Source organism: Hippichthys cyanospilos, chromosome 16, assembly GCF_059441005.1.
Source record: "Hippichthys cyanospilos isolate Australia breed blue-spotted pipefish chromosome 16, RoL_Hcya_1.0, whole genome shotgun sequence".
NCBI lineage: Eukaryota > Metazoa > Chordata > Actinopteri > Syngnathiformes > Syngnathidae > Hippichthys > Hippichthys cyanospilos.
Genome location: NC_142384.1, coordinates 18,291,286 through 18,317,008, shown reverse-complemented (window position 1 = coordinate 18,317,008; position 25,723 = coordinate 18,291,286). Strand labels below are relative to the sequence as shown.

Below are 25,723 nucleotides of genomic sequence, written 5' to 3'. Positions count from 1 at the left end.
AACGGACTTGCTTGAGAAATGTTTGATACTTAATGATGGAATCAAATGTTTTGTCATAACACCAGGTCGCTATTCGGTCTAGACTTGTTTTTTTTTTGCCTGTAAGACTTTTCCTAGGTTTGACACCATTTGTTGTTTAGCCTCGGTGTGAATTTATGCTCCACTGCCTTTTTGTTCTTTCAACTCCAGCTGACCCAAGGACAAGGTGAAGAAGCCGAGGTCAGCGAACTGTTACGTGGTCAGCATAAACAAGGACCTGCACGCAGAACTGTCCGAGCCCGCACAACGATGACATGCGCAATTTACGCAAACGCGCTCGCGTTTGATGTCAAGTCCTGCGGGCTTGATGACGCCGCACCCCTCCGAGCTCCCATGGGTGATGCACACCGCCCGTTTTTCGCAACACGTTCGCGGAAGTCACACAAAGGTCAGCAGTCATTTGGATGTCAGCTTATGTAAGTGCAGATGCTTTGATATCTATTTTGTTTTTGTCCACGGCGGAGCCTAACATACCATTAACCCAGTCCTGCTTTTTCTTTGTCGTGTGTAGTTGCACATCCACGCCGCCAGGTTGTGCAGTGGTGCGCCCATCGTCACTGTCCGTGCGGGAGTTAAATGACTGTCAATAGTTTTCTTCCTAAATCGCATCAGTGATTAATGTGAATTAGAAAACAATCAGTGCGATGTGACTTTGCCGTGGGCCGCATTAAAATAATCTGAGGGTCGCGAACAGCCCCCGAGCCATATTTTGGGACACTGGTGCTCGATGCCTTTTTTTTTTTTTAACAGGCTGTGTTCTATTAGTGTTGACGTTGATCTTGTTAATACGTTTATAACATGTAGCACGTCAGCTCTTCATAACAAATCGAAACAAAACAAAAAGTGGCTAAAGTCGACATGTTTTTTCACTTTGATAAGGAAGCATAAGGAATGCTTATAAATACATCAGTGAAGGAATATAATACATCGGGAGTGTTGAGGGTGTGAAATCAATTTTGGAACATGGTTAAACGCCCCAAAAAGTTGACTTTTTATCTTATATAAAATTCCAAAGAAATGACTGGGATGGATGCAGTACCACATAACCCCAACAGAGAGCGCGCTCCATTGACGAGGTTAGTATTTGTTGGAACATTTGTCATTTTTAATCCTCAATAAACTGTGAATAAATAAATGAGCAAATAAACCTGACCTCATTGCCTTCCATCGATCATTTTTGTTGTTTTTTTCTTAGGGGGCCGGGTGGCAGGGAACACCTTAAAATGAACCCAGCGCCTCGAAAGTGACCCAGATAGCTCACAAGGTTCCCCACCTGAAGGGGTCCGCATCCTCGAGGTACCCCCACACACACACACACGCACATACCCAATATTATTTCCTCACACCAACATGGGGAAGCTGAAAATTCTGCCAGGCCTAAGCTGTGTGTTGTTAGCACGTAGCATGTTAGCGTCAAAACAAAGGGCGAATGAGCATTTATTCATTTGTTTCCCACTGGGATTGGTATTTATTCATCAGGACTTGATGCATCCAAGTAGAAGAGTTCTCATCATTCACTTTTGGCACCTTTTGAAAGAGTTTCCATTTGAAATGAAAAAGATAAAACATGACTAAGGCCGAGTGAGTTTGCCTAAGTTAAATGACGTGACGTACAGCAACTTGTATATATTTGTGTATAGTCTAAGGTTTTAAAAAGCATTTTTTTTGTTTGTTTGTTTGGTTTGGCTCACAAAAGCAAAAAACAAAAGAGACAAGAACTAAAAATACACACGAAATCATAAATAGTTGCCCCGCCCCTTTTGGTTGATTAAAAGCGAGCTTTGCCGCGGTTTTAAGAGCATGCACTTTGTTTTTGGAGCGTCTGGTACGCGTTGACATTTTTGCTTTTTTGCTGCGTCGAAACAAAACAAAACAATAATAGTTTCTTTTTCTCGGTTTCTACAAGAGTCACCAGCAGCACTTTATGAACTCACTTAAGTGTCTTTTTGGCGTCTTTATCCCTTGATTATTGTTATAATAAATTGTTATACATGTAATATATAGCTTTAGTATAGGGGCGTCCAAAGACGGCCCTCAAGGGCCACTGACCTGCATGTTTTTGATGTTTCTGTCCTCCCGCACACTTGATTCCAATGATCAAAATGAGGATTGATGAGGCCGTGGTTTGAATCAGGTGCGCGGGAGGAGGGACACTTCAAAAACCAGCATGGCACGGGCCCTGGAGGACCTCGGTCCTGCGTGTTTTTCATATTTCCGTCCTCCGACGATCCTTTTCAGGCTTTTGCCGAGCTTGCCGATGAGCCGATCGTCGGAATCGAGCGCGTCGGGGGATGGGAACGTCAAAAGCATACATCGAGGATGGCTATTTTGCTGATTTTTGGATATTTCCACCTTCCAACACACCCGACTGCCACGTTTCCAGGCCCCTGACGAGGAGCTGATCATTCGAAGCGCCGGAGGACGGAAACGTCAAAAACGAGCACGGTATCGGATTTCCATCCCGCACATTTTTTATGCCGCCGTCCTCCGACGCACCCGCTCCAAACGATCGGGATCGCTCAACGATCGGACGGACGCTCGCCAAAGGCGCGAGGTCCGAGTTTGGTCGAAGTCGCGGGCCGAGCCGCGACGCTTCACAGTTTGAAAGGATGAGTGGAAAAAAAAAGGCGGCTGGCTCGCGGGCGCGGCCTCATACGGGCGTGGTGCGGCGGTTGGCGTTGGCGTGCGCCGAGTCTTTGCCGTCCTTCTGGACGCAGTTGTGCAGCCGCAGGAAGGTCCGGTCCCGCTCGGACTCGTAGGCGTCGGCCGGCGCCGACTCGAGGCCGTCGCGGGCCAACGCGTACATGGAGATGTCGGTGGAGGGCAAGGCCCCGAAGGCCTCGGGGCCCGGCGGCGAGGCCTCGCGCGAGCGCGCCGGCTCGGTGGAGCGCGAGGAGGAGCGCGAGCGGCGCCGGTAGCGGTAGCGGTAGCTGGGGACCCGGGACGGCGCCGAGCCGCGGAGGTAGTCGGCGGCGGCCCGGCCGCCCGGCCGGAGCCGGAGCCGGCGGTGGCGCTCGATGAACATGTGCACGGCCAGGACGCCCACCATCTCGGCCATGATGAAGGACAGGGCCCCGAAGTAGAAGGACCAGCCGTACGAGTACGAGTTCTTCTTGGAGTCGCTTTTGGACGGGTCGCCCGCGTTGGCTGATATGTACACGATGATTCCGATGATGTTGCTCAGGCCTGCGGGGGGGCGCAAAGCACAAGCGGCGCTCAGCCGGCATCCGCCGCGCTTCGACTTTTGCCTTTGCCAACTGACCGGCGGACACGAAGAAGATCCCGGCGCTGAGGATGATGTTGTGCCTGGACCTGTAGAACTCACTGGCGGCGATGCACAGGCCGCCCATGAAGAGCAGGATGACGCTGAGGATGGGGAAGATGCTGGACGCTCGCACCGCGCCTGCAAACAGACGCTAACAATGTGGACCGGGACGCTCGGATCCCCGTTCGCTTTTCGCTCGCTTGCGCCAGCGAACGTCCTGAAGCTTTTGCTGCGCTGCAGCCGAGGAAGGAGGCGGGGCGAGAGAATTTTTTTTTTTTAGCACGTTAGCATCCGTTTCAGCATCTGCTCCCCGTGCGCGCGTACCCCAATCAACGCCCCGCCACGCCTGTGAAACACTCTATTGACACCGTAGTCCGCACTTGCTGTGTGTGCACTTTGTGTGTGCGTGTGTTATGTAACGGCACCGCTAGCTAGGCTGTCCTTCCAATGCATCATTAGCATAGTGGCTAAGTAGCGAGTAAGATATATATATATATATATATATATATATATATATATATATATATATATATATATATATATATATATATATACATGAATACATTTGATTGCACTCAGCCAAAAAGCCTCCCTTCAAGCTAGCAGCATCTGACACACTTTTTTTTCCAACTTCCCTTCCCGCTCACCACAATAAAATGAAGCAATATTCTAAATTCTTTTCCACACTCCACAGGTAAATTGCTGAATTCCTGGTTCACGCCGCGCCGAGGACTCGCTCGCGCAATGGGGACCGGAAAATAAAAGATGGGCTTTTAATTTGCGGCCCGGTGTCTGGGGGCCATCGGTCCGTGGCCTCGGAGACCGCATAGCGCACGCACGCACGCACGCACGCACGCACACGGCGTGCCCCGCCCCGCGGCCCGAGCGGTCCGTGCGTGTCTGGCCCAGACCCGTCAATTTCATCGGGCCAGTTGAGGCCAGCTTCCAGTCTGCTTCGGGGCCCCGGGGTGCCCCCCGCCGCCCCCCTCCCCCCATCCCAACTCCCACTCATCAATAGTGGCGTATAGGACAGGCGGCGCTCAGTGAAAGCAGCACACTCAACATGAGATGCTGAAAATGGACCGCTGCTGATTTTGATGGCGCCTGCTTTTATTTTTGGCTCCATCTCCTTCAGGTTTTCCAGTCGCATGATCATTCGGTTTTTGGGTTCCACGGAAGTCGAATTGGATGCACTGGCTCCAAAAAGGAACAGTTTAACTGCTTAACTAACATGAAAAAAATCCTTTCTGAAGAAAGAAAAAAAAAACTAACACTTGGCTTTACTAAATGATGGCCATCTTTTGGGAAAAAAAAAAGTTTTACTATACATGGTCTTGCTTTTATTGATATTAGTTTTGACTAAAAATTGTCCTTACTATACTTGGTCATTTTTCATCATAATAAGGTGTTAATATACATGCCATTTTTATTTAAAAAAGAAAAAATGACCTTATTAGACATGCTCTTTATTTGCAGAAAAAAAGAATCCTTACTATACATGGTCATTTTTTTTTTTTAAAGCCGTACTATACATGGTTGTTGTTTTTTTGTTTGTTTTTTTGCGAAAAATAAACCCTACTATACATGGTCATTTTTTGTGAGGAAAAAAAAAGCTTCACTATACATGGTCATTTTTTTGTGGAGAAAAAGCCTTATCCATGGTCGTTTTTTTGGTGAACAAAAAAGCCTTACTATACATGGTCGTTTTTTGTTTTATTGTGAAAAAAAGCCTTACTATACATGATCATTTTTTTTAAAGCCTTACAATACATGGTCTTTTTTTTTCTGCCAAAAAAAAAAAGCCTTTCTATACATGGTCATTTTTTGTGAGGAAAAAAAAGCCTTAGTATACATGGTCCTTTTTAAAAAAAAAAAAAAAAAACGTCTTGCTATAAATGGTCGGGTTTTTTTTTGCGAAAATTTTTTTTACTATACATGGTCGAAAACCACCCGTGTGTGTGTGTGTGGGGGGGGGGCAGCTGAGCGTTCGGTTGTTGCGAGTGATGTTTTGCCTCCTCCACGCAATGTGATGACATCAGTGGTGTGCCCCATCCTTTTTTGGGCAAATGTGACATCACTTCCGGGCGGGCGGGCGGGCGGGCGGGCCTTCACCTGGAGTGACATGCTTGTGTGTTGCATAATGGCGCAGGAGGGAAGAGGAAGAGGAGGGGAAAGAGGAAGAGCTGCCAGTGAATGAGGGAAAGACTTTTTGACTTTGAATTTTGATTCATATTTTGAAGTAGTGTTAGTAATAAAAATACTTTTAAAGACATGATTATTTATGATGACATCATGCTTCATAATGTAGACTAGGACAAATGATCTTTTTTTTTGCCAATGAATTGAGCAAAAGGCGGTCATTATCTGTCTGTCCTGACGCACAAGGATTGCTTTTGTCCAATCACAGAGCGGACGGAGAGATCAAGATCCGCCGTCATCAGCGCTATTTAATTCTAGCTACATTTTCAGAAGATACATTGCATAATCCAGCAATGAGTTCCTTCATGTTCCAATTCATTTGCTCCCAATTTGAAAAGAAAACTGTGCCTTTCCTTTTGCGGAGCTACATATTTGACACCCTTAGAAATAAATTTAAAAAAATGTTTTGTTTTCTTTTTTATTCAAATTTCATCCCCCCCCCCCCTTTGTGTTTCCTGAACCCTAAAGTTTTGCGGCCCCTCTGACAATACTCGACTTCCTCGTTTCACGCAGCCCAGCAAACCTACGCTTTTGGAAGCAGAGGCGTCACCATGGTAACAAACACCCGAGCCACACAGGGACGGTAACCAAGGCGACGCGCTCCCGTGTTGTGCAAACGCGCAACCGCAAACAACATTTTGCGGCTGTTTAAGTGTTAGCGAGCAATCGAAACGTGGCATCCGCATGATGAAGTTAGCGCCGATGCTCGCTGTCACGCGCTGCTGGAACGCAAGCGTTTGTATCCCCTCTTACCCTGGCTTTTCCGGAAAACGCGCATTTCGCATCGGCCTATGACTTTCACGCAGAACCCAGAAAAGGATCTGTTATTCAATTTGACACAGCTTGGCGGGGAACAGTCTCGATGTTCAGACAACTAGATTACACCAGGGGTGATGAAAAAGTTGTCTGGCGCCAAAGGGGAGCCAGCTGCTATTTATCCTTTCACACAAAACCCCGCAAAACAGAATACAGCCTAAGTAGCGTGAACGCACAATACAGCAAAAAAGGACATTGCCGCTAGTAAGAAAAGTCAGACACTTTGAGAGAGGCGGTGAAAGTGTTCCTGATTTGATGTGCCTTTTGCGCAGAACCCAGCAAAGGAGCTGTTATTCAATTTGACAAAGCTTGGCGGGCAAAGTTGGCATGGATGTTCAGGTAACTAGATTACATCGGCGGTTGATGGAAAAGTTACCGGGACGCCTAAAGTCAGCCAGCTTGTATTCATCTTTTCACACAGAACACAGCAAAGGATCTGATATTCAACTTGAAACGGCTATCCTCTTAGCAAAACGTTCAGGTTGACCTCAAAGTCCAAGCCGTGCCGTGCGCGCCTTTGACGCAGAACACAGACAAGAGAAAAGCCCGGGAAGTAGCGGCCTGCGCAAAAGGTGCTAATGTCTTGTTTGCACACAGTGGTGCCAAAACATTGTTGACTTCAAAACAGAAGCTATGCCCCGGGTGCCTTTCGCACGGAACACAGACAAAGAGAAAAAGAAGCGGTGGGCGTGGAATGGGCTGGTGTCTGGCAAAACATCGAGGTTGACTTGTGAGCGGAAGCCATGCCGCGCGCGCCTTTCACGCCGAACACAGCAAAAGCTGTGAAGAAGTGTTCTGCGCGAAAGGGGCCGGCCGGCCGGCCGGCGTCTTGTTTGCACGCAGCGCGCGAGTCGACAAACAGAACACGGCGTTGAGTGGCAGGCGCGCGCTTGTGGCGGGCGCCATCCTGGCATTCGGCGCCGGGCGCAAACGCCGCCCACCCAGCGTGTGAGCGTGCCCGTGTGTGCGCACTCACGCAGGAAGTACTCGGACGGGTCGGCTTGGTAATCGGCGTCCTCGGGGAAGTGGTCGATCTGTTTGCACATGCCCTTGAAGTTCCCTGGGAAGGCAAAACAAAAAAAAAAAGGTGTTAACAACAACAAGTGGTGACTGGATTTGGCGTTGCTGTTTTTCTTTCCTATTGGTTCTCTTCCAGGAAGTGACTATCTTCTTGGTTTTCCGTGTCAAAATTCATGACTTTTTATTGGATCGTTTCCAGGGAGTGACTCCCTTCTGGCATCTGATTGGCTGATTGGCTCACAATTTTTCATAAGTAACCATTGTTTTATTATCTTGATGGTTTCTCCCTGTACCTTTGTCCAACACCCCCCCCCCCCCCCCACCCCCGTGCGGATGAGCAATGTGCTAACCCTGTGCCCCCCCGCGTCCACTCTTGTCTCAGCAGCCATAAAACCTTCCGTGAGCAGCGCGGGGTGGGCGGGGCTTGGAAAAAAGAAATTGGGCACGTAGAAAGGAAGGATGTGCAATTCGGGACACAAAGAGTATCGGGACGCCTCCGGGAATGTTGGAATCGGGTACACTTGAAGCAAGACAAATGCGGTCAAAATTATCAGGAGACTTGGCAACGAAAATACTTTGGACAAAAGTATTGAGACGCCCACAGAAAGTTAGTCGGGGGAAACGTGGAATTGCAGCAAAAGTATTGGGACACCTACAAGAGGTATTCTGCCCTCACTAACATTTGAACACACCCGGTGACACCGGCGTTACGCAAGTCAGCCCGCGGCGCACGTCAGCCGTCGTCGCAAGTCAAAGCAAAAGTCCACTTCCTGTTTGTCAGGTGGGACGAAAAAGAAGAGGAAAAAAAGTCCTGTGCGGACGGAGGAAGGAGACATCCGGGTCGGTCCGGCCCACACAGCCTGCAACTCTTATCAAACATGAGCCAGACAAAAGGCGATAGATGCATGACGGGAAAGGTGATGGGGGGCGGGGGGAGGGGGGGGGGGGGGGCACTGAGTGGGATGAGAGAGGAAGAGTCGGAGACATTCAGGGCCTCTTCACTTTACTGATTCCGGTGGGCGGAATTTTCACAAACTTTCCAGGCGGACGTCGAATGCGTCACCGTCCAACACCCCCCCAGCTGTTGCCATGTGGACAACACTTTGGTTGCCATGGTTACAGACCGCGAGGAGGTGGAGATCAAATGCCGCATCTGCACTCCATTACGACAATGCGCAGAAACAAAAATACACAATTGACCAACCGCAGGACACAAAAAAGAAAATCGCACGCACCCACCAACAAACACACACAAACATCACACTAACAAACAAGACACGCGCACTAAAACACACAAGAACACAACAAACTAAAGCACAAGACACATATACTCATGGAAACACACACCTATCAACACAAAAAACAGCATACAAAAACATACAAAACAGTCAACACAACTGAAAAAAACACACATGATCCTCACACGCGACACATGAAGACATATACAGTATAGACACGCACACCAACACAAAAAACAAACAAGCACAAGAACAAAAAATGATACCACTAAAAAACAGTCAACATGTGAAAATACACACATGCAGAAACACACGTCAACACACAACAATACTGTACACAAACACATATCTCGTATAGACACACACACAAGAGAGATCACACAGACAAACAAAGAAAAAAACGACACGACACAGCACACAGAGTTGCACGAGACACGAAAAACAAAAGGACACAAATCGCCCTCGTGAAAAACACGCAAGCGGGAAGGGAAAAAGAAAGTGTGGCGAGGTGTCGTGGGAAAGGCAAAACTTTGGCTCCAAGAGGCGGCGGGCGGGGCGGGGCGGGGCGGGGCAGGGCGGGGCGGGGCAGGGCGGGGCGGGGCGGGGCGGGGCCGCGTCGCTAAAGTGTTTGCGCAAAGACCGACTCCGCGTTAGCCTTCAGAGCCCCTTTGCTCGGCCCCTCCCCCTTTGGCGGCGGAGCGCCTCGTGGTCGGCCCGCCGACTTTGCGGACTCCTTCAGAGGTTATCCGGCCCTTACGCTTTTTTTTCCCCCCCTTTCCCCATTTGAAAAAGTGCAGATAAGAGCCGCGGCGTCAAAGTCACCTTTGTCCATCTTTGCCAATCAGCGCACCTTCTTTCACCGGGGAACAAAAAAAATAAATAAATAAAGATGACGCTGCCCATGACCTCCGATGTTTTCCCGCAGGACAGTTGCAGGGGAAACTGCGCGGCGTTAGCATTAGCAAGTTAGCCTTTATTAGCAATTAGGCTTTTTTCTTCCATTTCTCTTTCTCTCTCACTTTTTGGTATAACTCAACCGATACGTTCGGTAACTGGTGTGGCAAATAATTAGCTAGCATGAAGGCAGGAATGAGTTGACCAGACATGAGGTGCATTCAAATGCATTCAGACTTTTCGATTGTTGGCAAAGTTCATTTCTTGTGATGCATTTTCACAAAAATGCTTCTCTCTCATTTAAATTGAATACATTGAATTATGATTTAATTGCTGAGTAGGTCTTCATTAGTACATTTCACTTATTTAATGAAATAAAAACCTTAAAAATGTATATATTCTAATTGTAAAGTCAACGCTACATTTTTCCCTAATGCCACGTATTGACTTTTGCAATTTACTCATTCAATGCCAAAGACGTGTTATGACGCTCTTTTTTTTAAGAGTGCAGATATCCAATTTTAGGTTCATTTTTGCTTTAGTGGCGTGTAAAGATGGCTGACAGCAAGTAATCGATTACTTTGGGTCATTAAGTACTTAAGTCAACAATGATTTCGATATTAAACTACTAAAGTAACAATGACTTTAGATATTGAAGTACAGAAGAATTTTAGTTTTTTTCCAACTATTCTTTAAGCTCCTCATTCTAATTTGTGCTTGTGCATCTCTGGTGAAGCAGCAGGAGGAGAAGCCGGTGTGAGCAAGGGTCAACGAGGTGCGTAGGTGTGTGTGTGTGTGTGTGTGTGTGTGTCTGTGTTAAGGGGACACATCGAGTATTCAGTGTGGCGCTTCGCTGCGGTGCTTTTTTTCCCCCCTTCTACTTCTTGCTAATCTTTAATGTAGGAAGAAAATGCCGATGGTTGCAGGCTTGCTGCATCAAAGTGCCCCCCCCCCCTCTACACACACACACACACGCGCGCACACACGCACACACCCCCACTGTGGCAATTGTCAATTCAGCGCGTGTCCACAATTCACACATGTTGAAAGACTAAAGACAAATTGGGGGGAAAAAATAGGGGAAATGAAAAATGGATTCATGCATTGACTACATATCCCAGCATCCTTTGTCTGCAAATTAAAAGTAGGGCATCAAGGCTTGAGCCACAATTAAAACAAAAGACAACAACCGCACACTAATGGACTAGCCAAAATGTCCACACAATTCACAAAGACAAGAACGCGCATGACACCTATCAAGCTGCGCGTGTGTGTGCTGATTTGATTTCTCGCGGCCTCTATTGACTACATATCCCAGCGTCCATTTCCCCGCACAATACAAGTACTGTACGTTAATTAAGGCATCAAGGCTTGAGTCAAAAGAAGACACGAATGGACCAGCCAATATGTCCGCACAAACAGCAAAGACTAGACCTCACACACAGCGGCCATAACGTTAATGAGCAGTGTGTGTGTGTGCGTGTGCGTGTGTGTGCGTGTGACCTTGCGGCACGTGACAGTTGAGTGAAGGCGCGCGATGCGGCTTCCCGCTCAACTCAACATGACGTCATCACGCACAAGTTATTTCGGTCATTACCGGAAGTGCAAAGTGAAGAAAATGGGGAAAGCAGACAAAAGTATGGGGACGTCTGGAGGGAAAGGAACATGAAGAAAATGTGGATTTAGGACAATATAACGAAAAGCCCAAACTTATTGGACAAAAGTCATGGGACGATGTACAAAGTTTCGGACAAAAGTATTAGGACATCTACAGGAAGTGAAAGATACCTTTACCAATACCTTTGTCTGAGTGTGTCACCATAGTGATGGTGATGATGATGATGCAAGCCCACATGACACATGAGAAGCGCACATGCTGACTCCACACAAGCGTGGGGCAAGAGCGAATGGCTCACACACACACACACATGCAGGTGCAAAATACTTGGCGGCGCGAGCGCCGGGTGGTGGTGAAAAGCCATGTGAGACAAGTACGCCATCTCATTAAAAATTCATCCTCTCCCCCAGCACAAACACACACACCATAATACACCGGACTGGGAATGACATCATCCCGCTCGCGAGAAGTCTGCTCGGAATTCCCGGATTGGCCCAGATTTGAGCGTGACGCCGGAGCGCCGGACTTTCCCGGAAAGCCGTGACTCCGCCCTCTTCCCGCCTGGGACGGCAGAGACGATGGCACGCCGTGCGTTTCAACAAACCGCGTTCACTTTCCGCTAGCTTAAATGCTAACTCGCACACTCGAGTCTCTTTTGTGCGCTGAACCCATCAAATGGCAATTGACACTATATTTTTATTTCTTTAAAACAACAATTCCAGATGTATTACTCTTGTTAAAAACTGTCCAAAATAGTACGAGCACGACATCACTATTAATCATTGAACATTTGAAGTTTTTCATTTCTTGAAAAAAATTCAGCTCATTTTTCTACTTCACAAAATCAATTGCAGGCCGGATTGAAGCCGTCGGCGGGCCGGAACCGCTCCGCGGGCCGTACGTTTGACACCCCGGTCTGGCATTCTCCATATGTGTACCAAACTTCATGTTGGCTTTGGGGTTGTTCTTGTTAATTCAACATTTGAATGAACAACCTCGCGCACGGTCAGATGGACCCCAACATGGCCACATTTCGTGCCGCTAAGGGAAACTGGCTGCAAAGGTTTCATTTTCCGAAAATCCGGGGGCACATGGACCCCAAAACAGCCATTTAAAAGCCAGCATGGCCACTTGAGACGTGTTTTTGTGGGTCATGGTGGAATTTTCTGTTTTTCAGAGAACTTAATTTCCTACGCCTGGTGGATGGTGTGTGTGTGTGTGTGTGTGTGTGTTGTTAACAGATGGCGGGCGAGAGCGAGGTGGACTCCTTGACCAACTCTGAGGATGAAGGTGATGCGCTCCAGATGGCTCAGGAGCGCTTTATTGCGATTGGACTTAGCTTAGCCTAGCATAGCATCAAGACCAACTCAATGATCTCGTCGCGACAACGCACGCCATCGCCACCGAGTGATCCAAAGAGTGCGAGAGACATCAGCAAGAAGATGGAGTTCTGGATAACAACGCTCATCTCCTAGTTAGTATTTTGTCATGACGCTAATGCTAGCAAGCGATGCTAGGCTAGCGGTTTGTCTGTGTTGGGCGTGCGCGGCCGGGGGCGTTTTGCCGCGCTCTCTGGTACGGCGGCATGGTGTCCCCATCGATTTGTTCTGTGCGCACACCAGCACGACCGTTGGGAATCAAACACGCAGCCTCGGGTCACGGATGACAACGCTCGCACTTCTCAGAAAAAGTCTGTCAAGAACGACATTGATTTGCGCGCCGGGAGGCTGACTTTTTGGCCAGACATTCAAATATATTTACGACAATTGCTGTCGATCATACTTGCAAATATGTTCACATGCACTTGTAGGCTGAATGCTACATTTTTTTTTCCATAATGCCGGTTTATGCCAATTGCAGTGAACTCATTCAATGCCAAAGATGGCTTTTTACGTTTTTAATTTGTCAAAGCAACGCAGAAAGATTGCTGATAGTAAGTACTGGATTTCTTCGGATGGTTTAGTACTAAAGTAGTCAATTATTTAGGTACGGAAGTACTAAAGTGACACTTACTTTAGGTACTAAAATAATCAATTACTTTAGATAGAACTAATCAATTAGAAAAGTAATTCATCTGTATGGACAAAGGTTTTCGGGGGGTTGGGCATTTGTAAATGTTATTTGCATTTTTTTATAGTTTTTTTTGAGTTTGTTCCTAATATTTTCTTCATAATGCCATAGGTTTTGCGTAAAATAATAGCCGACGGCATGAGTGAGGTAATCCTGAACGGCATTATGGGAAAATTTGCTTTGCTTTTAGCGCTCAGCCTGAAAGTACATTCAAACATATTTGCACGTGCCTTTGAACTTGCAGATGTTGGAGTGGGCTAAATGCTAATGACATATTTTCCCACAATGCTGCAGGGTATATAGACAAACTTTTTTTTTTTTTTTTTTTGGCATTCGGCCATCGCTTAAAATTCCAGCAAATAAATGTTATATTTTTCCTGTTTTATGACTATGAAACTACTATACCACAAAAACACTTTCAAATGACTTTAAAAGCCTCCAACTTTTCCACAATTGCATCGCAGCCCAAACTTTGATAGACTTTCCTGCGAAACCGAGCGCCCCCCCCCCCCCCCCCTCCCCCCAAGTCGTTACCTTCCAGGCAGCAGGTCCTCCACAGCCCCGAGTGCGTCATGACCTCCTCGTTCTTCTTGCTGGTCTCGTTGTCGTTGGCGCTTTTGCTCCTGCAGACCCCTCGCGAGTAGAGCCAGTAGTCGGTGCCCACCGCGATGGTCATGAGGCTGAAGGCCGCGAAGGCGCCCACCGTGGTCAGCAGCATCTGCACTCCGCGCTCGAACAGGCCCATGTTCCCGCATTCCATGAAAGGGGGACCCCCTTTCCGCTTGATGTACAGGAAGTAAATATTTGACGGCGAGCGGGACCTCAGCCAGGCGGAAAAGCGGGACGGCGGGGACCGGGGACCCGGACGACGATGGGGCGCCGGGAGCCTTATGGTTGCGTTTGGAGGACCACCAACCAGCCGGGAAGCAAAAAAAAAAAAGAAAAGAAGAAGAAGAAACAGAACGGTCCCACGTCGAGAGATGGGAATCCTCTCTCGTCTCTTAATGGAACCCCCCCCTCACCCCAAAAAAAGAAGCGGTGCGGGTTGCGAGCTCGTTCGGCCAACCTGTTTACGCGCACGTTAAAGCTCGCTGATAAATCACCGGCGAAATGCTGCGCCTTCCGAGCTCTGAGCCACCAAAACACACCGAAGCGAGAAACGACGCTTTCATTGCAGCGAGAGAGAGCGAGAGAGAGAGAGAGCGAGAGAGCCAAAAAGATTGGCTCCGTTTCCCCTTTTTTGCCAAAATTCCAAGTCCTCTCTGGCCCGATTCAACGTAAAAAAAAAAAAATCAAACTCGCACTGATCGCATAGGAAAAGCGATACTAAAAATGCACGATTTTGCCCCTTTCCCAGAATTCCGCTTCATCGTTTCCGTACGGAGCCCTAGAGCCGGCTGGGGGCTTCGTTCCGCCGGGAGTGGGGGTCCGGGGGCAGCAGCGCGGGGAGGGGGGGGCGGGGGCGTCCGGCCAGCCGAAGCGACCATCACTCGACATGCGAGTCGGCGTTGCGAGCGGGGCCGCCGCTTGCTCCCGATGCCAAAAGGCAGCGCGCTCCGCTCGGCGTGCCGAGTCTCCCGGATGCGCATGGATGCCGCCGTCGCCGTCGCCGCCGTCGCCGCGCCGTCGCGCCTCCTCTTCCTCCTGCCGCTCTTCTCACGATGGACAACACATGGAGCTCCGCTCGTCGGGGCGCGTGCGGCCCGAGCTCGTCCGCTGCTTTAAAGAGGCCCGCGACGGTCGTGCCCGCGGGCGCGCGCGCGCGCTGCAGCAGCAATCCGCGAAAATGTCACAGCAAACATTCGAATTGGCTTTGCGCGAGTGGAGGGGGGACTAGGTCTCTTTATCTCCCTCCCACCTCTCACGGTCCGGATCGCGCAAAACGAACGGACTTACGATTCGGTTGCGGGTTCGAGGATGGAGACTTCCGGGTCGGCGCCTTCCTCGGGCCAAAGAGAAGCGAGCTGGGGAAATGAAGAAGAGAAATTACATTTGCTCTATAGAGGAAGGGAGAAAAGAATATCGGTCAAAAATAAAAAAAAATACTTACTGAGCCTGGTGCTGAAGGGACAGCGACGTCTACAGTTTGACTCTGGCGACATCTGATGGACAAACGTACTCATCACGAGCACAGGAACTTGTAAAATTTCTTCGTTGGGAAATCAAAAGTACAGTACAGGTGGCTATTGTTCATACTAATTTTTAATTGTGTGCGTATCCATTGATTTTTTTTTTAATAGCTTTAGGGTTACATTTTTTAAAATGATCTTTAAAAAAGATTTGACACCCCTGCAATATAACGTTTCTTTTTATTTTCCAATAGGATACCCATATTGCAGTCTTAAGTACTGTTCGATATGATACCAGCAAGAGGATACCAGTGCTAATAGATTAGCGCTATTTCTGTCAACTTTAAGTTTAAGCACGGAAATAGAAATTTGACAGTAATTTGTTCTCTTTCGAGATAGATGAAGACTAGTGTGTGCTGACGTCACGTTTCCTCACCTCCCTCACGCGTGCAACTTAGTGACGTTTGTGTCGACGTCAGCTGGGGGGGGGGGGGGGGTATTTGTTTTGTTTATTTGTTCATTTGCTGCTGATGACGAGTTGACAAGTAGTCGTCAAGCATCCCGCGGGCACCGAATGCGCTGACTTTCGCTTTTTGTTTGCCTTGCTTTGCACACACGTGAAAAATGTCAACAAAGAGCCGGCGCTGCGTTCACGCTCTCAAGCGATGCGAAAGTGCTTCCGCGGCGACAGAAAAAAAAAAAATGCTTATCGTCGGTATAAAATGACGAGTGGTCATATTCGCTAATGACATGCGAGCACGCGCACGCACCTGAGATCAGATGAATTCGCGATTTGGTTTGTTTCCTTGGAAACGAGCCCTCAACATTTCTATCCATCGTCATCTCTATTTGGCTAAAGGCCAATGAGTGCTTCTGGCGGCGTTTGAGTGCAGCGGCAACAACTCTGGTGAAAACATCAACACCGGCAGAAATACAAACATCGCAGCTGAAGTACATCGACAGCAAATTTTATATGTATAGAACTTTTCTTCACAACAAAAATTAAGCTTAACATGAAAATGAAGAAAAAGGGCCACCAAAAGATCTAACTGAGAAATATCAAAATAAAGACAATGAACATTAAAAGCAAGAAATCCAACAAGATGAAGTGACAAAAACACAAAACAAAGACTGCCACATCACAGCAAGGAAACAAAGGGACACATATGAGCGATAAACTAAAACATATAAATGTTAAATGAACAAACCAAGACTAAATCGAGAAAATCAAAAAGATGATGAAAAGCATCAACTGCAAGAACGTTTTTATTAAGGCAGCAAACACACACACACACACACGTAAACACATTCAACTAAAGAAAACTAAAAAAAAAAAAACGTGTTAAAAATGTTCAAGAAACCCAACAGAGCCTTTTGCACAATAACATTGTTTTCCCCACAATCTTGAAAACGTTGCAAGTGAAGGCGGCGTGATGCGGCGGAACGGTTGCAGTCGGTTGGAAGTGGGCGCGGCTCCACCTGCCAGTCGGGATCCTCAAACAAGAGCCGCAGGTTTTGCTAGCGCGTGTGAGCAGATAATCCGGAGCGCATCCCGAAGGACGTTCCGGAAACATGCAGCAGTCCAGGTGAGTTTTCTCCTTCAGCCGCTTTCTCTCTCAGGCAACGTCACAGCTTTCTGTGAGCTATTTCAAAACCTCCTCCTAAATCTCAAAAACGGGAGTCGGCAGCAAGCGTATTGGAAATGGTGCCGTATTACTCTGATGCAGTCTGCTTTGTAGCTACGCTAACTTTGCGTGACTTCTGGTAGCCCTAGCGGTGGATGGAGCAACTACTCTTTCGATGCTCCAGTAAACTCTGAAACCTTTTTTTTCCAACTATGGCAGATAGTTTTCTACAAGCGGCCATGTTTGTATTAAAAAGCTTTTGAAGTATAGCTAAGAAAAGATCCAATTCCAGCACCTGTTTACTGTGTTGCTCATCTGAAAGACTTGAATAAAGATGAATTTCACCCATTTTAACCTACTGAGGAAAAGCATTGTGAATTTTGTCCAGAGATGCGCTGTAGCTAGTATATTATCGCTGGAGGTGTTGCGAGCAAGTTTTGGGGCTCTACTACAGTTCCCTGTGGTACTCCTCTGAAAAAAAGAGCGCTTTCCACTCTCAGTAAGTGCTTTATGATGTGGCCGTGTAGAAATACACAGATTGAGAAGGAGCACGCGTACTGACCCTGATCGACAGACAAAAACCCACTTCATTCGGCGCTTAGATCATTATGGTTGTGGTTGTTGTCCAGGGATGCCCTGAAGGAGGTCTTGATGTGCTACGCCTCAGCCACCCTGGTTGACATGTCTACAGTGAGTCGCTTCTGCGAGACTATGCCCCAGTGGCATCTGCAGCGTGAGGAGGAGATCAACGCCATGAGAGACATCTGCGAGCGAGCGGAGCTCAAGCTGGGCAAGGACCTCTTGCTGTACGTGAAACACAAGATGGCTGCGAGGAACGGGCGAGGCGCTCTGGAGGCGGAGCTGGCGGCCACGCTAAAGGACGTCCTGCTCGGCTTGGAGGAACTGAACGTCTTCGCGAAGGCGGTGGAGAAGCTGGCCGCCACCTCATTGCTGCTTTTCCGGGGAGAGGCGGTGAAACTTGCACGGGGCGCGGGCTGCCGGCACGTGGCGAACGCCGTGGCCGCGGCGCGGCGGGCGGGCCCCTTGGCCGCAGAGTTGAAACGAGATGCCGAAGTCTTCTTCCAGCCCAGGCTGGACAACGTCGCCGTTCTGGTTTATCTTCTCGAGAAATATGTGCAGAACGCGCGCCAAATGTGCCTCCTGATGGATGACGGGTAACTCAACGATCCCCATTTTAGCTGTCGGTCTTGACAACTTGGCTCCGGCATCGTACTGTTCCCATAAACATGAAGATGACCACGTCTCGCGGGTTTTGAGCTAGTGGAAAGCAGCAAATTGTCAAGTTCACTAGTTCATAGATCCAATGCAGGATGGTAGCTTTTACAAGAGTGGAAAACCGGCTTTGATATGTATGTAGCGCTATGCTTTTTCCAGAAAGTTCTGCCTCGACGAGGTGACCATCCGCGTAGAACTCCCCGAAGAATTATCTTCAGACGAGGCACGGATGATGTTGGGTCACGTTCAACGCTGTGACCGCATCAGGTCATCCTGGATTCAAAGCCGGAATTTTGACTCCGAGGCAGATCTAAACCTTGAAATCTCCCCGTGTTCTCCAGGAACGACGCAGATTTCCGGCTTGTGTTCCTGCTACAAGAGGACGCGTGCCACCGCTTCATTGATGAGTTTAGCCGGCGTCGGGCCAGGATGCTGGAGCTCCTGGACCAGTTGGACCAGAACATAGAGGAGCTGGTCAGGAACAACAGGGGGGTGAGGATCTCCAACGTTGCGAGTAGCTCAGCGGGCATAGTGAGCGGCGCGCTGTCCGTCGTTGGACTGGCGCTGATACCAATCACCGCCGGCACCTCGCTGGCTCTGAGTATGACCGGACTGGGCCTCGGTCTCGCCAGCTGGGCTAATTGCGCCGTCACCTCAATCGTGGACTACAAACTGGAGCGAAAGTCCATGGGGAAGGTGGGCCGGGTGACGGAGAACTTCATGGAGGACGCGCGGCATCTGGACGACGCCGCGGTCAGCAAGGTTGTCTGCGAGGTGCCCGCCGACAGACGAGCCGGAGCGGGCGCGGACGCTTGTGGGAAGAACCCTAATCGCAACAAGGAGGTGGCCGCCAGGGTGGGCAAGGTGGCGGTCGTGGGCGGGAAAGCTCTACGGAATGTCCACAGGGCGGTGGCGGACGCCCGGAGCGCGGGCAACGCCGCTCTCAAGGGATCGGTGGCGGCGTCCCGCGCCGTCAGAGCCGGACTCATCCCGCTTAACGGACTCTTCATCGGCATGGATATCGCAATGGTTTGCGTCAACGGCGCGGCTCTGGCCAAAGGCTGCGAGACCCGAGCCTCGCGTTTCCTCCGAGCCAGGAGCGCTCTGCGGCGGGCCGAGATGGCGTCCTGGCAGAGGACGTACGACTCGCTGCTGCGGGGACTGGCCGACTTTGAGGAGAAGCGAGCTGTCCTGGAGGCCTCCTTTTACCCGGACGGCAAACGTGAGCAAAAGCGACGCTGTGTCATTCAGTAGCGTGCAGGATTTCTCACGGTGCACGCGTAGGATTTTTCACTTGCGACGTTGGGACTTGGTCGCGTGCGCGAAGAAGGTGAGCCGCGGCACAAGGAGACTTTCCTGTCGGAGCGCTTGTTTAAATAAAAAAAAAAAAAAAATGTTCCACTCGGCGCAGAGTTGACTCGTCATGGCGCTAACTGCAAACTCTTATGCGATAATTCAAAAATATTCAGACGCTAACTATTCATGAAGTTTGGGCCAATTGGATTTTATTGATTAGGAAATTTAATGTGAGTATGAATGAGTGTGTTTGGCGGGGCGTTTTGGTCACCGGGTGCCGCTTTTCAGTTCTCTTCATCTGGAATCATAGAAAAATATGTTCCCATTGAGTCGCCATGACGACGGGTCGACGCATTAAGTGAGCGTTTGTCTCACCTTCTTCCTCCTCCTCGTCCTCTTCATCTTCCTCTTCCTCCTCCTCTTCGTCGGAGCTGAAAGTTCCGTCGGGCAGGCTGTAGACCCGGATGACTTGCTGCGGGGGCAAGTGGGGAACCGATCAGAAGGCTTGGCCATTTTTGGGGCAAATTTGACTTTTTTTCCAGCCATCACGGTGGTTGTTGTATAGCTTGTGCCATAACATGCGAGCAATATTTGGGTTTATTATTCCTACCACCACCACATTCGATTTTTTTCGATCGATCAACATGCTAGGCAGCGCTGAGCTACACCGGAAGATGCGCTGCGTCATTAAGAGTAGGACAAAGAGGCAGAGACGGAGTGACAATACGGCAAGTCTGCGACTGTTGCACGTTCCATTTTTGTATGTTTTTCTGGGACGCGTACCTTGTTGGGGTCCTTGAGGATGAGGTACTTGCCCTCGTCCAGCTTGCGGCAGATGTCGATGACGCAACGCAGGATGCCCCAGGCGTTCTCCATGCTCAGGTTGATCTGGCTGGCAAACTCGTTGGGCTTGAACTGCTGGGTGCCCAGAACCACGTGGCGGGCGGAATCCTTCACATGGTAGCGGGACACGTAGCTGCCAAGAGACATTTGTAAAACTTAGCCTCGGAATAACAGCAAAGTGTTCAAAATGGCAAAATGCTGAAACATCTTTAAGCTGCTTGAGGTTCTCCAATTTGGGGTAGATGTACATATATCAATAAACGGGGAACATTTCTGCAAATCTAAATGAATGTTTTTTTAATGCCCTTACAGGAACAGTTTGGTCAAGGGCAAACAAATTGGAACATGAAGCCCATTTTTGCTAAATTGTGTAACATTTCCCATGACTTTGCGCTAGTTTGGCTGAAAAAGAATATTTTAAACTTTTATTGTGAAGAACTCACCCCAGCTTGAGGTACTCCGAGCCGGCCAGCATAGCGCAGCAGGTCCAGCGGGCCAATTTGTAGCTGTTATTTTTCAGCTCGGTGGCCAGGACGGCACCTCGCTGAGAGTCCAGCTTCTGACGCCAGTCCACGCCGTTACAGTGCTGCGGGAGAAGAGAAGCGTCATGGTCAGACGGTCCACGATAGACCGGATTTCTCAGAGTACAAGTCGGCCTCGCTTATGTCAAACCCCCCCCCCCCCCCCCCCCCCCCCGCCTTTTTATTTGAACTTTTTTTCAAGTATTTTACAAATACGTGAGTATAAGTCTACTCCTGACTTTTGTGGTGACATAGATCAAGGCTGTCCAATTAAAACACATGGTATGTTATTAAAATGATCAAATTGTTATTAAAATGACACAGTACTTTTACAGGCATTCCTACATTGTGTATTGAGTAACATAGCGCCGCATACGGCAAGTGTCCAAACTGCGGTCTTACCCTGGAGTCCCACTCGTTTAGAGTCTTGATGTTGATGAAGGACACTTCGCCGTTGGCGCCCGTCATCACGCCGTCGTGCTCGCAGCGGACGATCAGGTCGATGTCGTCGCCCAGCTTCCAGTGGCGGTACCTGGTGTGACAGGATGAAACCGTCCCATTCCTTACTGTTGACGGCGAGAGACCTCAGAGGTGAAATTCCGCCGGGCCCGGAGCGAACGAAGTAAGAGATTCAAAAAGACGGCCGGCTGACCTGTAGGCAACAGACGCCACCTCGCTCTTGTCCATGTCCTCTTCCACAAAGGGGTTGCTGGCGGGGAACTTGTAGCGCTCTCCACCCTGCAAGTATGTTGTAAAAATTAAAGAATAAAGACAGAAGGAAAGAATAAAAGAAAGAACGAAAGGAGGTCTTGTCAAACGTCAGGTGTGCCACACAGACTCTCTCACCATGCGCAAGCACTGTTGGCTGAAGTTGTGGTTGATGTAAGTGGCCTCCATGGCCAGGTTACGCGGCGAGTTGAAGGAGTTGCCCTCATCCTGCGGCGGCTCGTTGGCCGTCTCGCTCACGGTCAGCAGATCTGAGGCGGCGGCTCGCACGCGTAAATTCCCGACGAAAAAGCGGAGAACGGCGGCGGCAAGGGGGGGGAGCACTGACCAAAGTCGGAGTTGTCGCGCTTGTCGAAGAAGAGCTTGTTGCCCACACGCTGCACGATGATGTCCCATGAGTTGACCGAACGCGTGCAGCACATCAGCGTGGCCAAGATGGCGTCCGTGGCAAACACGTTGCCTTGGGTCTTAGCCAGCTGGACGTACAAAAAACATTAGCGCGCCAATTTCCTCAGAATCAAAAGAATGATCGTCATTCGTCGCCAGTTCAAATGGATTTTTGACACCTAAAGCCGTCATTGGCAGTGAACGAGGTAAACAAACGTTCTTCCGAGAACCGGTCTAAGATATTTATTGTTGGACGTATGCCTGCGACATATAATGACGGCAAAGACTGCAAACACAGTAAAAATGGATCTCTGAGGTAAACGACAGAGAACGAGTTTAAAAGAACATTAAAATATGGTCATTTGAATAATATCACGCTGTGGGAAGATCACATCAAAAAATGCCGGCTTCTCATTCGCTACATTTGATCCGCGACGAGCGTACCTTGCGGATGACGGGGTCGTCGGTGGTGGTGACCGTGTGGAAGATCCTCTTGATGCTCTTCAGCGGCTTCTCGTTGCGGGTGGTGATGCGGTCGAAGGCTTTGTCGTAGTATTCCAAGGCGCCGCAGCACTCGCTGTGGATGACGCGAGCGACGTGAGGCGGGGGGACGCCGGGCACGGGGCGGGGCGGCCGCCGACGGCGGGCTTACATGTCCACGGGGTCCGACACCTCCATGTAGCGCATCTTCATGAGTCTCGGGAAGTCCATCTCCTCCTTCACTTCCCAGTCGCTGCGCACCTCCACTGAGGAATCGCGGGGCTTCAGCTGAGCCTTGGGAGGGGGGAGAAACACGTTAGGCCACAGGTGTAAAACTCAAGACCCAGGGACCAGACATCATTTGATGTTGCCTGCAAAATGCTGATTTGACTTCAAGTTTCTGGCTAAAATACCAAACTTTAAAAATTTGGGGAGAAAAAAAACAGGCATTTTTTAAATTTCCTATCAGTTGTTACTGACCTCTGATTTCAAAACTAGGTACGTGTTACAAACACATTTAAAATTAATTTGACCTCAGCCATACCGGCCCTCTGACAGAAAGTCACTAGAATGTGGCCCACGAGAAAAATGAGTTTGACATCCTGCATTAGACATTCATTCAGGGGTCTACAGAATGGAGTCAAGCGAAATACTTTAGAGCAGAAATCCACAACCAGCGGTCCGGGGTCACGTATTGGTCGTGAATTAACTGGTGCCAGGCCGAAATAATGAACTTGTCATGGCCTATGAGAGTTGACTAGTGTTTGTGTTGTTTTGCCTCCCTTTTCAGGCGTTTTTAAGTAAGTTGACAAATGAAGATAGGCGAGCGCATCCTCTGCGGTCAGATGGTGGTTCACCTGAGACTTCTGGTCCCACTTCTGCCGAACGCCAAACTGCTTCTGGAACTTCTTCTGCAGGCGCATTCGATCCCTGCCAAGATGATGCAAAGCGGGAAGAATGAATACACGGGCGCGCCCGAGCCGGCACCGTGGTATTGGGTTTCTTCAGCCCACCTCTCCTTCTGCTTGGCGCTCTTGGGCAGCGTCTGCATGTTGAACTGCGTCAGGTTCCTGCGGTCCTTGTCCCTGCGCAGGTTCCTCTGCAGCATCGGAGCGCAAGGTAAGCTTAGAGCAAATGAGGCGCGCTACGCCAGCCGCCGGCTTACCTGCGCAAACCTCATGCGGTTCCTCTGGTAGGCCGTCTTCTGCATCTTGGCCGTGTCCACCAGCTGGAAGCTGGTCTCGTCCTCCTCGTGGAAGTACGCGTATTGACTGCCGCCTCCGAACTGGGACGAGTACTTGTCTGTGGACGCAAACGTTTGGGCGCGCCACTGTCATGGGCGTCACCTGAGGGGGATTTCCTCTCGCGTAATGATTTGCTCAATTCAGATATGCATAATGTTGATTTGATCTATTTACAATTGAGACAACATGTTGTCATCAAAATGCCAAATATCGATAAGGATAATCGGCTTGGCCAATAATCGGTCTCTCCCTTCTAGAAATGACTTTTGCTCAAGCCATTTCAGTGTCCTGATGGTATAGTCGAGGCAAATTTGCCACTTTATTTTGTTTTTGCAGTTTTCTGCTTGATGTTTTGCTATAAGACTCTCATAAGGTGCATCAACCAGCTTTTTTATTCTGCAGTTGGTTAGGTGCATTTAAGTGCATTTGTAGAAAAGAAAGGGCTAATGTACGGCGTATCCAATGTGATCCAAAATTTCGCATTTTGTGTGATATCGAAGTGCTCGTTTGCAATGAAGTTACAAAAATGAAATCTGCAATATTTCATAACTCTATTCAATTGGCAATAAATGGTTTTGATTTGGACTCATTACTAGGAACATGTTTAACTTTTGGTTTGTATCCAAATTCCCTAATTTTGAGAATGTCAAGTGTGAATCACTCACTGGTGTATCTTTTGTCCTGGTAAGTTGCTCCGGTCCAGTCGGCCACCTGACAAACGGCAACATGGTGAGTGAAAGCAGGCAATAGGAGTGACAAAAAAACCCAACATACTTTTTATTTTTTTAGCATACCTTTCCAAGGCGGTCTCCTTTGCTGAAGGGCTGGTAAGGCATGTCTTTGAACTTCTCCGGCACGGCGCAGGGACCCCATCCCGAAGGGTTGTCCTGGATCACAGGAGCGTTGAACTTGGCCATGGCCTGCCGACGGGATCGCATGAGGTCAAATGTTACAATTTGGCAGTTACTTGCAGCACTTTGCGCGATTGAAATGCATTTCCCAGGGTCTCAGGCTTGAATCAGCACTGTTGTCTCCAGCAGTACACTCCCCCAAAAGAAGGGGCACTGCTCAGCTTGCGCAGTGGGCTAGTCATCACCGACCCCTTGACACACTGTCACTTCTTACAGCAAAACTCATCAGGATACAAAACAGCTACCCAGCGACAGTAATCACTCAAACTTTCGGAAGATATGTTTGCACCATAAATTTGTAACATTCATCATTTTTAATCAAGAACATAACAACATAGGAAAATCGTAATTAGTACTAAAACCACGAAACAAATAGCGTATTGGTGGCACTGGCTGTTTGAATAACAATTATTTCGGATCATTTTATAGGCGCCCAATGACTGATCAAGTTTAAATCGCACTATTCCGCGTAGCTCATTTCGGCGTTAATCATAGTTCAAAGTCAATCGGAGAAGAAAAAAAAAAAACACTGTGTGGAAGGTAAGTGTCAAATGCTGCAAACATGCAAAAGCGAGAACAAGCTGCTACTACTATGGGCTAATGCTAAGGCTACAAGGCCAGTCGTCATGCCAGGTGGCCGCCTCGGTTAAGCTAACCGGCTAACAGACGAGTAAAAGCGTAACAACATTAGTTCAGTTCTCATGAAGTACACATATGGAAAGAATTCATTTTTACTCTCCTTTCTAAGGCTCGTCGTTTTCTTACCGAATGCGCCGTGACACGTTAAACGCGTCTTAGACGGGACCGCAGTTATCCACTGAAAAACCAGCGGACAGGGCGCCGGCGTGAAAGGAAGTGTAACACTGCCGTGAAGTGGATTGTTGCTCATGCCGTAAAGTGTCGTGAAAATTTTTAAACGACGCAGTCAGTTAGAGTTCTGCACCGCCAACTCTAATATTTTTTGAGTATTAGTTTGGCTATATGATGTTGATATATTTCCAGTTCCAAGTTACAACGTTATATATCTTTGACCGTAATCTTAAAATTACTATAAATTTCGAACAATTATGACGTAAGCTGCAATTTACATTAAGAGCACCAGGAGGCACTAAATCTTGCTTTTATATTACGTGTACTTATTCCAAGAAGGTCACGCACTTTTCCACTCTATATTTTGTTTACATAATCGCACGTTTCAGTAAAAAACAACAACAAATGAGTCCACA

General features: G+C 48.6%; 3 protein-coding genes and 1 long non-coding RNA gene across 5 annotated transcripts; 2 read left to right on the top strand and 2 right to left on the bottom strand.

The window, feature by feature from the left end:
* The first annotated feature begins 269 nt into the window (after positions 1–269).
* LOC148411160 (uncharacterized) lies at positions 270–4,959 on the top strand. The gene is made up of 4 exons (XR_015868269.1): positions 270–455; positions 1,055–1,115; positions 1,235–1,335; positions 3,999–4,959. It is a non-coding gene; the product is annotated as an uncharacterized LOC148411160 (long non-coding RNA).
* Positions 1,155–15,261, bottom strand: cacng2a (calcium voltage-gated channel auxiliary subunit gamma 2a). Its single transcript, XM_088438097.1, has 5 exons — positions 15,210–15,261; positions 13,694–15,123; positions 7,296–7,379; positions 3,302–3,442; positions 1,155–3,225 (listed from the first exon to the last, which is right to left on the bottom strand). The coding sequence occupies exons 2-5, from the start codon at positions 13,917–13,919 to the stop codon at positions 2,690–2,692; spliced, it is 987 nt and encodes a 328-aa protein (XP_088294223.1). The 5' UTR covers positions 13,920–15,123; positions 15,210–15,261; the 3' UTR covers positions 1,155–2,689.
* Positions 14,635–20,885, top strand: apol (apolipoprotein L). 2 transcript variants are annotated; one of them, XM_088438093.1, is made up of 5 exons: positions 14,635–15,338; positions 16,654–16,814; positions 17,483–18,028; positions 18,249–18,356; positions 18,431–20,885. In XM_088438093.1, the coding sequence occupies exons 2-5, from the start codon at positions 16,801–16,803 to the stop codon at positions 19,341–19,343; spliced, it is 1,581 nt and encodes a 526-aa protein (XP_088294219.1). In that variant the 5' UTR covers positions 14,635–15,338; positions 16,654–16,800; the 3' UTR covers positions 19,344–20,885. The 2 variants fall into 2 exon arrangements, with proteins under 2 accessions (XP_088294219.1, XP_088294220.1); XM_088438094.1 differs by lacking the exon at positions 14,635–15,338 and having other exon boundaries at positions 16,411–16,814.
* Positions 19,573–25,376, bottom strand: eif3d (eukaryotic translation initiation factor 3, subunit D). The gene is made up of 16 exons (XM_088438092.1): positions 25,263–25,376; positions 24,381–24,506; positions 24,252–24,297; positions 23,508–23,644; positions 23,356–23,441; positions 23,200–23,272; positions 22,515–22,636; positions 22,307–22,439; positions 21,804–21,951; positions 21,596–21,726; positions 21,402–21,487; positions 21,152–21,281; positions 20,672–20,814; positions 20,169–20,361; positions 19,761–19,857; positions 19,573–19,683 (listed from the first exon to the last, which is right to left on the bottom strand). Exons 2-16 carry the CDS (start codon positions 24,501–24,503, stop codon positions 19,670–19,672), a joined length of 1,662 nt encoding a protein of 553 aa, XP_088294218.1. The 5' UTR covers positions 24,504–24,506; positions 25,263–25,376; the 3' UTR covers positions 19,573–19,669.
* Positions 25,377–25,723: the final 347 nt, after the last annotated feature.

Excerpts from the sequence above, each read along its gene's own strand:
- cacng2a (XM_088438097.1), bottom strand. The coding sequence starts at position 13,919 with ATGGAATGCGGGAACATGGGCCTGTTCGAGCGCGGAGTGCAGATGCTG. Across the intron at positions 7,380-13,693 it reads GAGGACCTGCTGCCTGGAAG|GGAACTTCAAGGGCATGTGC; the intron begins GTAACGACTTGG and ends TTGCCTTCCCAG. Across the intron at positions 3,443-7,295 it reads CCCGTCCGAGTACTTCCTGC|GCGCGGTGCGAGCGTCCAGC; the intron begins GTGAGTGCGCAC and ends GTCTGTTTGCAG.
- apol (XM_088438093.1), top strand. Across the intron at positions 18,029-18,248 it reads TGCCTCCTGATGGATGACGG|AAAGTTCTGCCTCGACGAGG; the intron begins GTAACTCAACGA and ends TGCTTTTTCCAG. Across the intron at positions 18,357-18,430 it reads CAACGCTGTGACCGCATCAG|GAACGACGCAGATTTCCGGC; the intron begins GTCATCCTGGAT and ends CGTGTTCTCCAG.
- eif3d (XM_088438092.1), bottom strand. The coding sequence starts at position 24,503 with ATGGCCAAGTTCAACGCTCCTGTGATCCAGGACAACCCTTCGGGATGG. Across the intron at positions 23,273-23,355 it reads AGCGCCAAGCAGAAGGAGAG|GGATCGAATGCGCCTGCAGA; the intron begins GTGGGCTGAAGA and ends TCATCTTGGCAG. Across the intron at positions 20,815-21,151 it reads TAAACGAGTGGGACTCCAGG|CACTGTAACGGCGTGGACTG; the intron begins GTAAGACCGCAG and ends CTTCTCCCGCAG.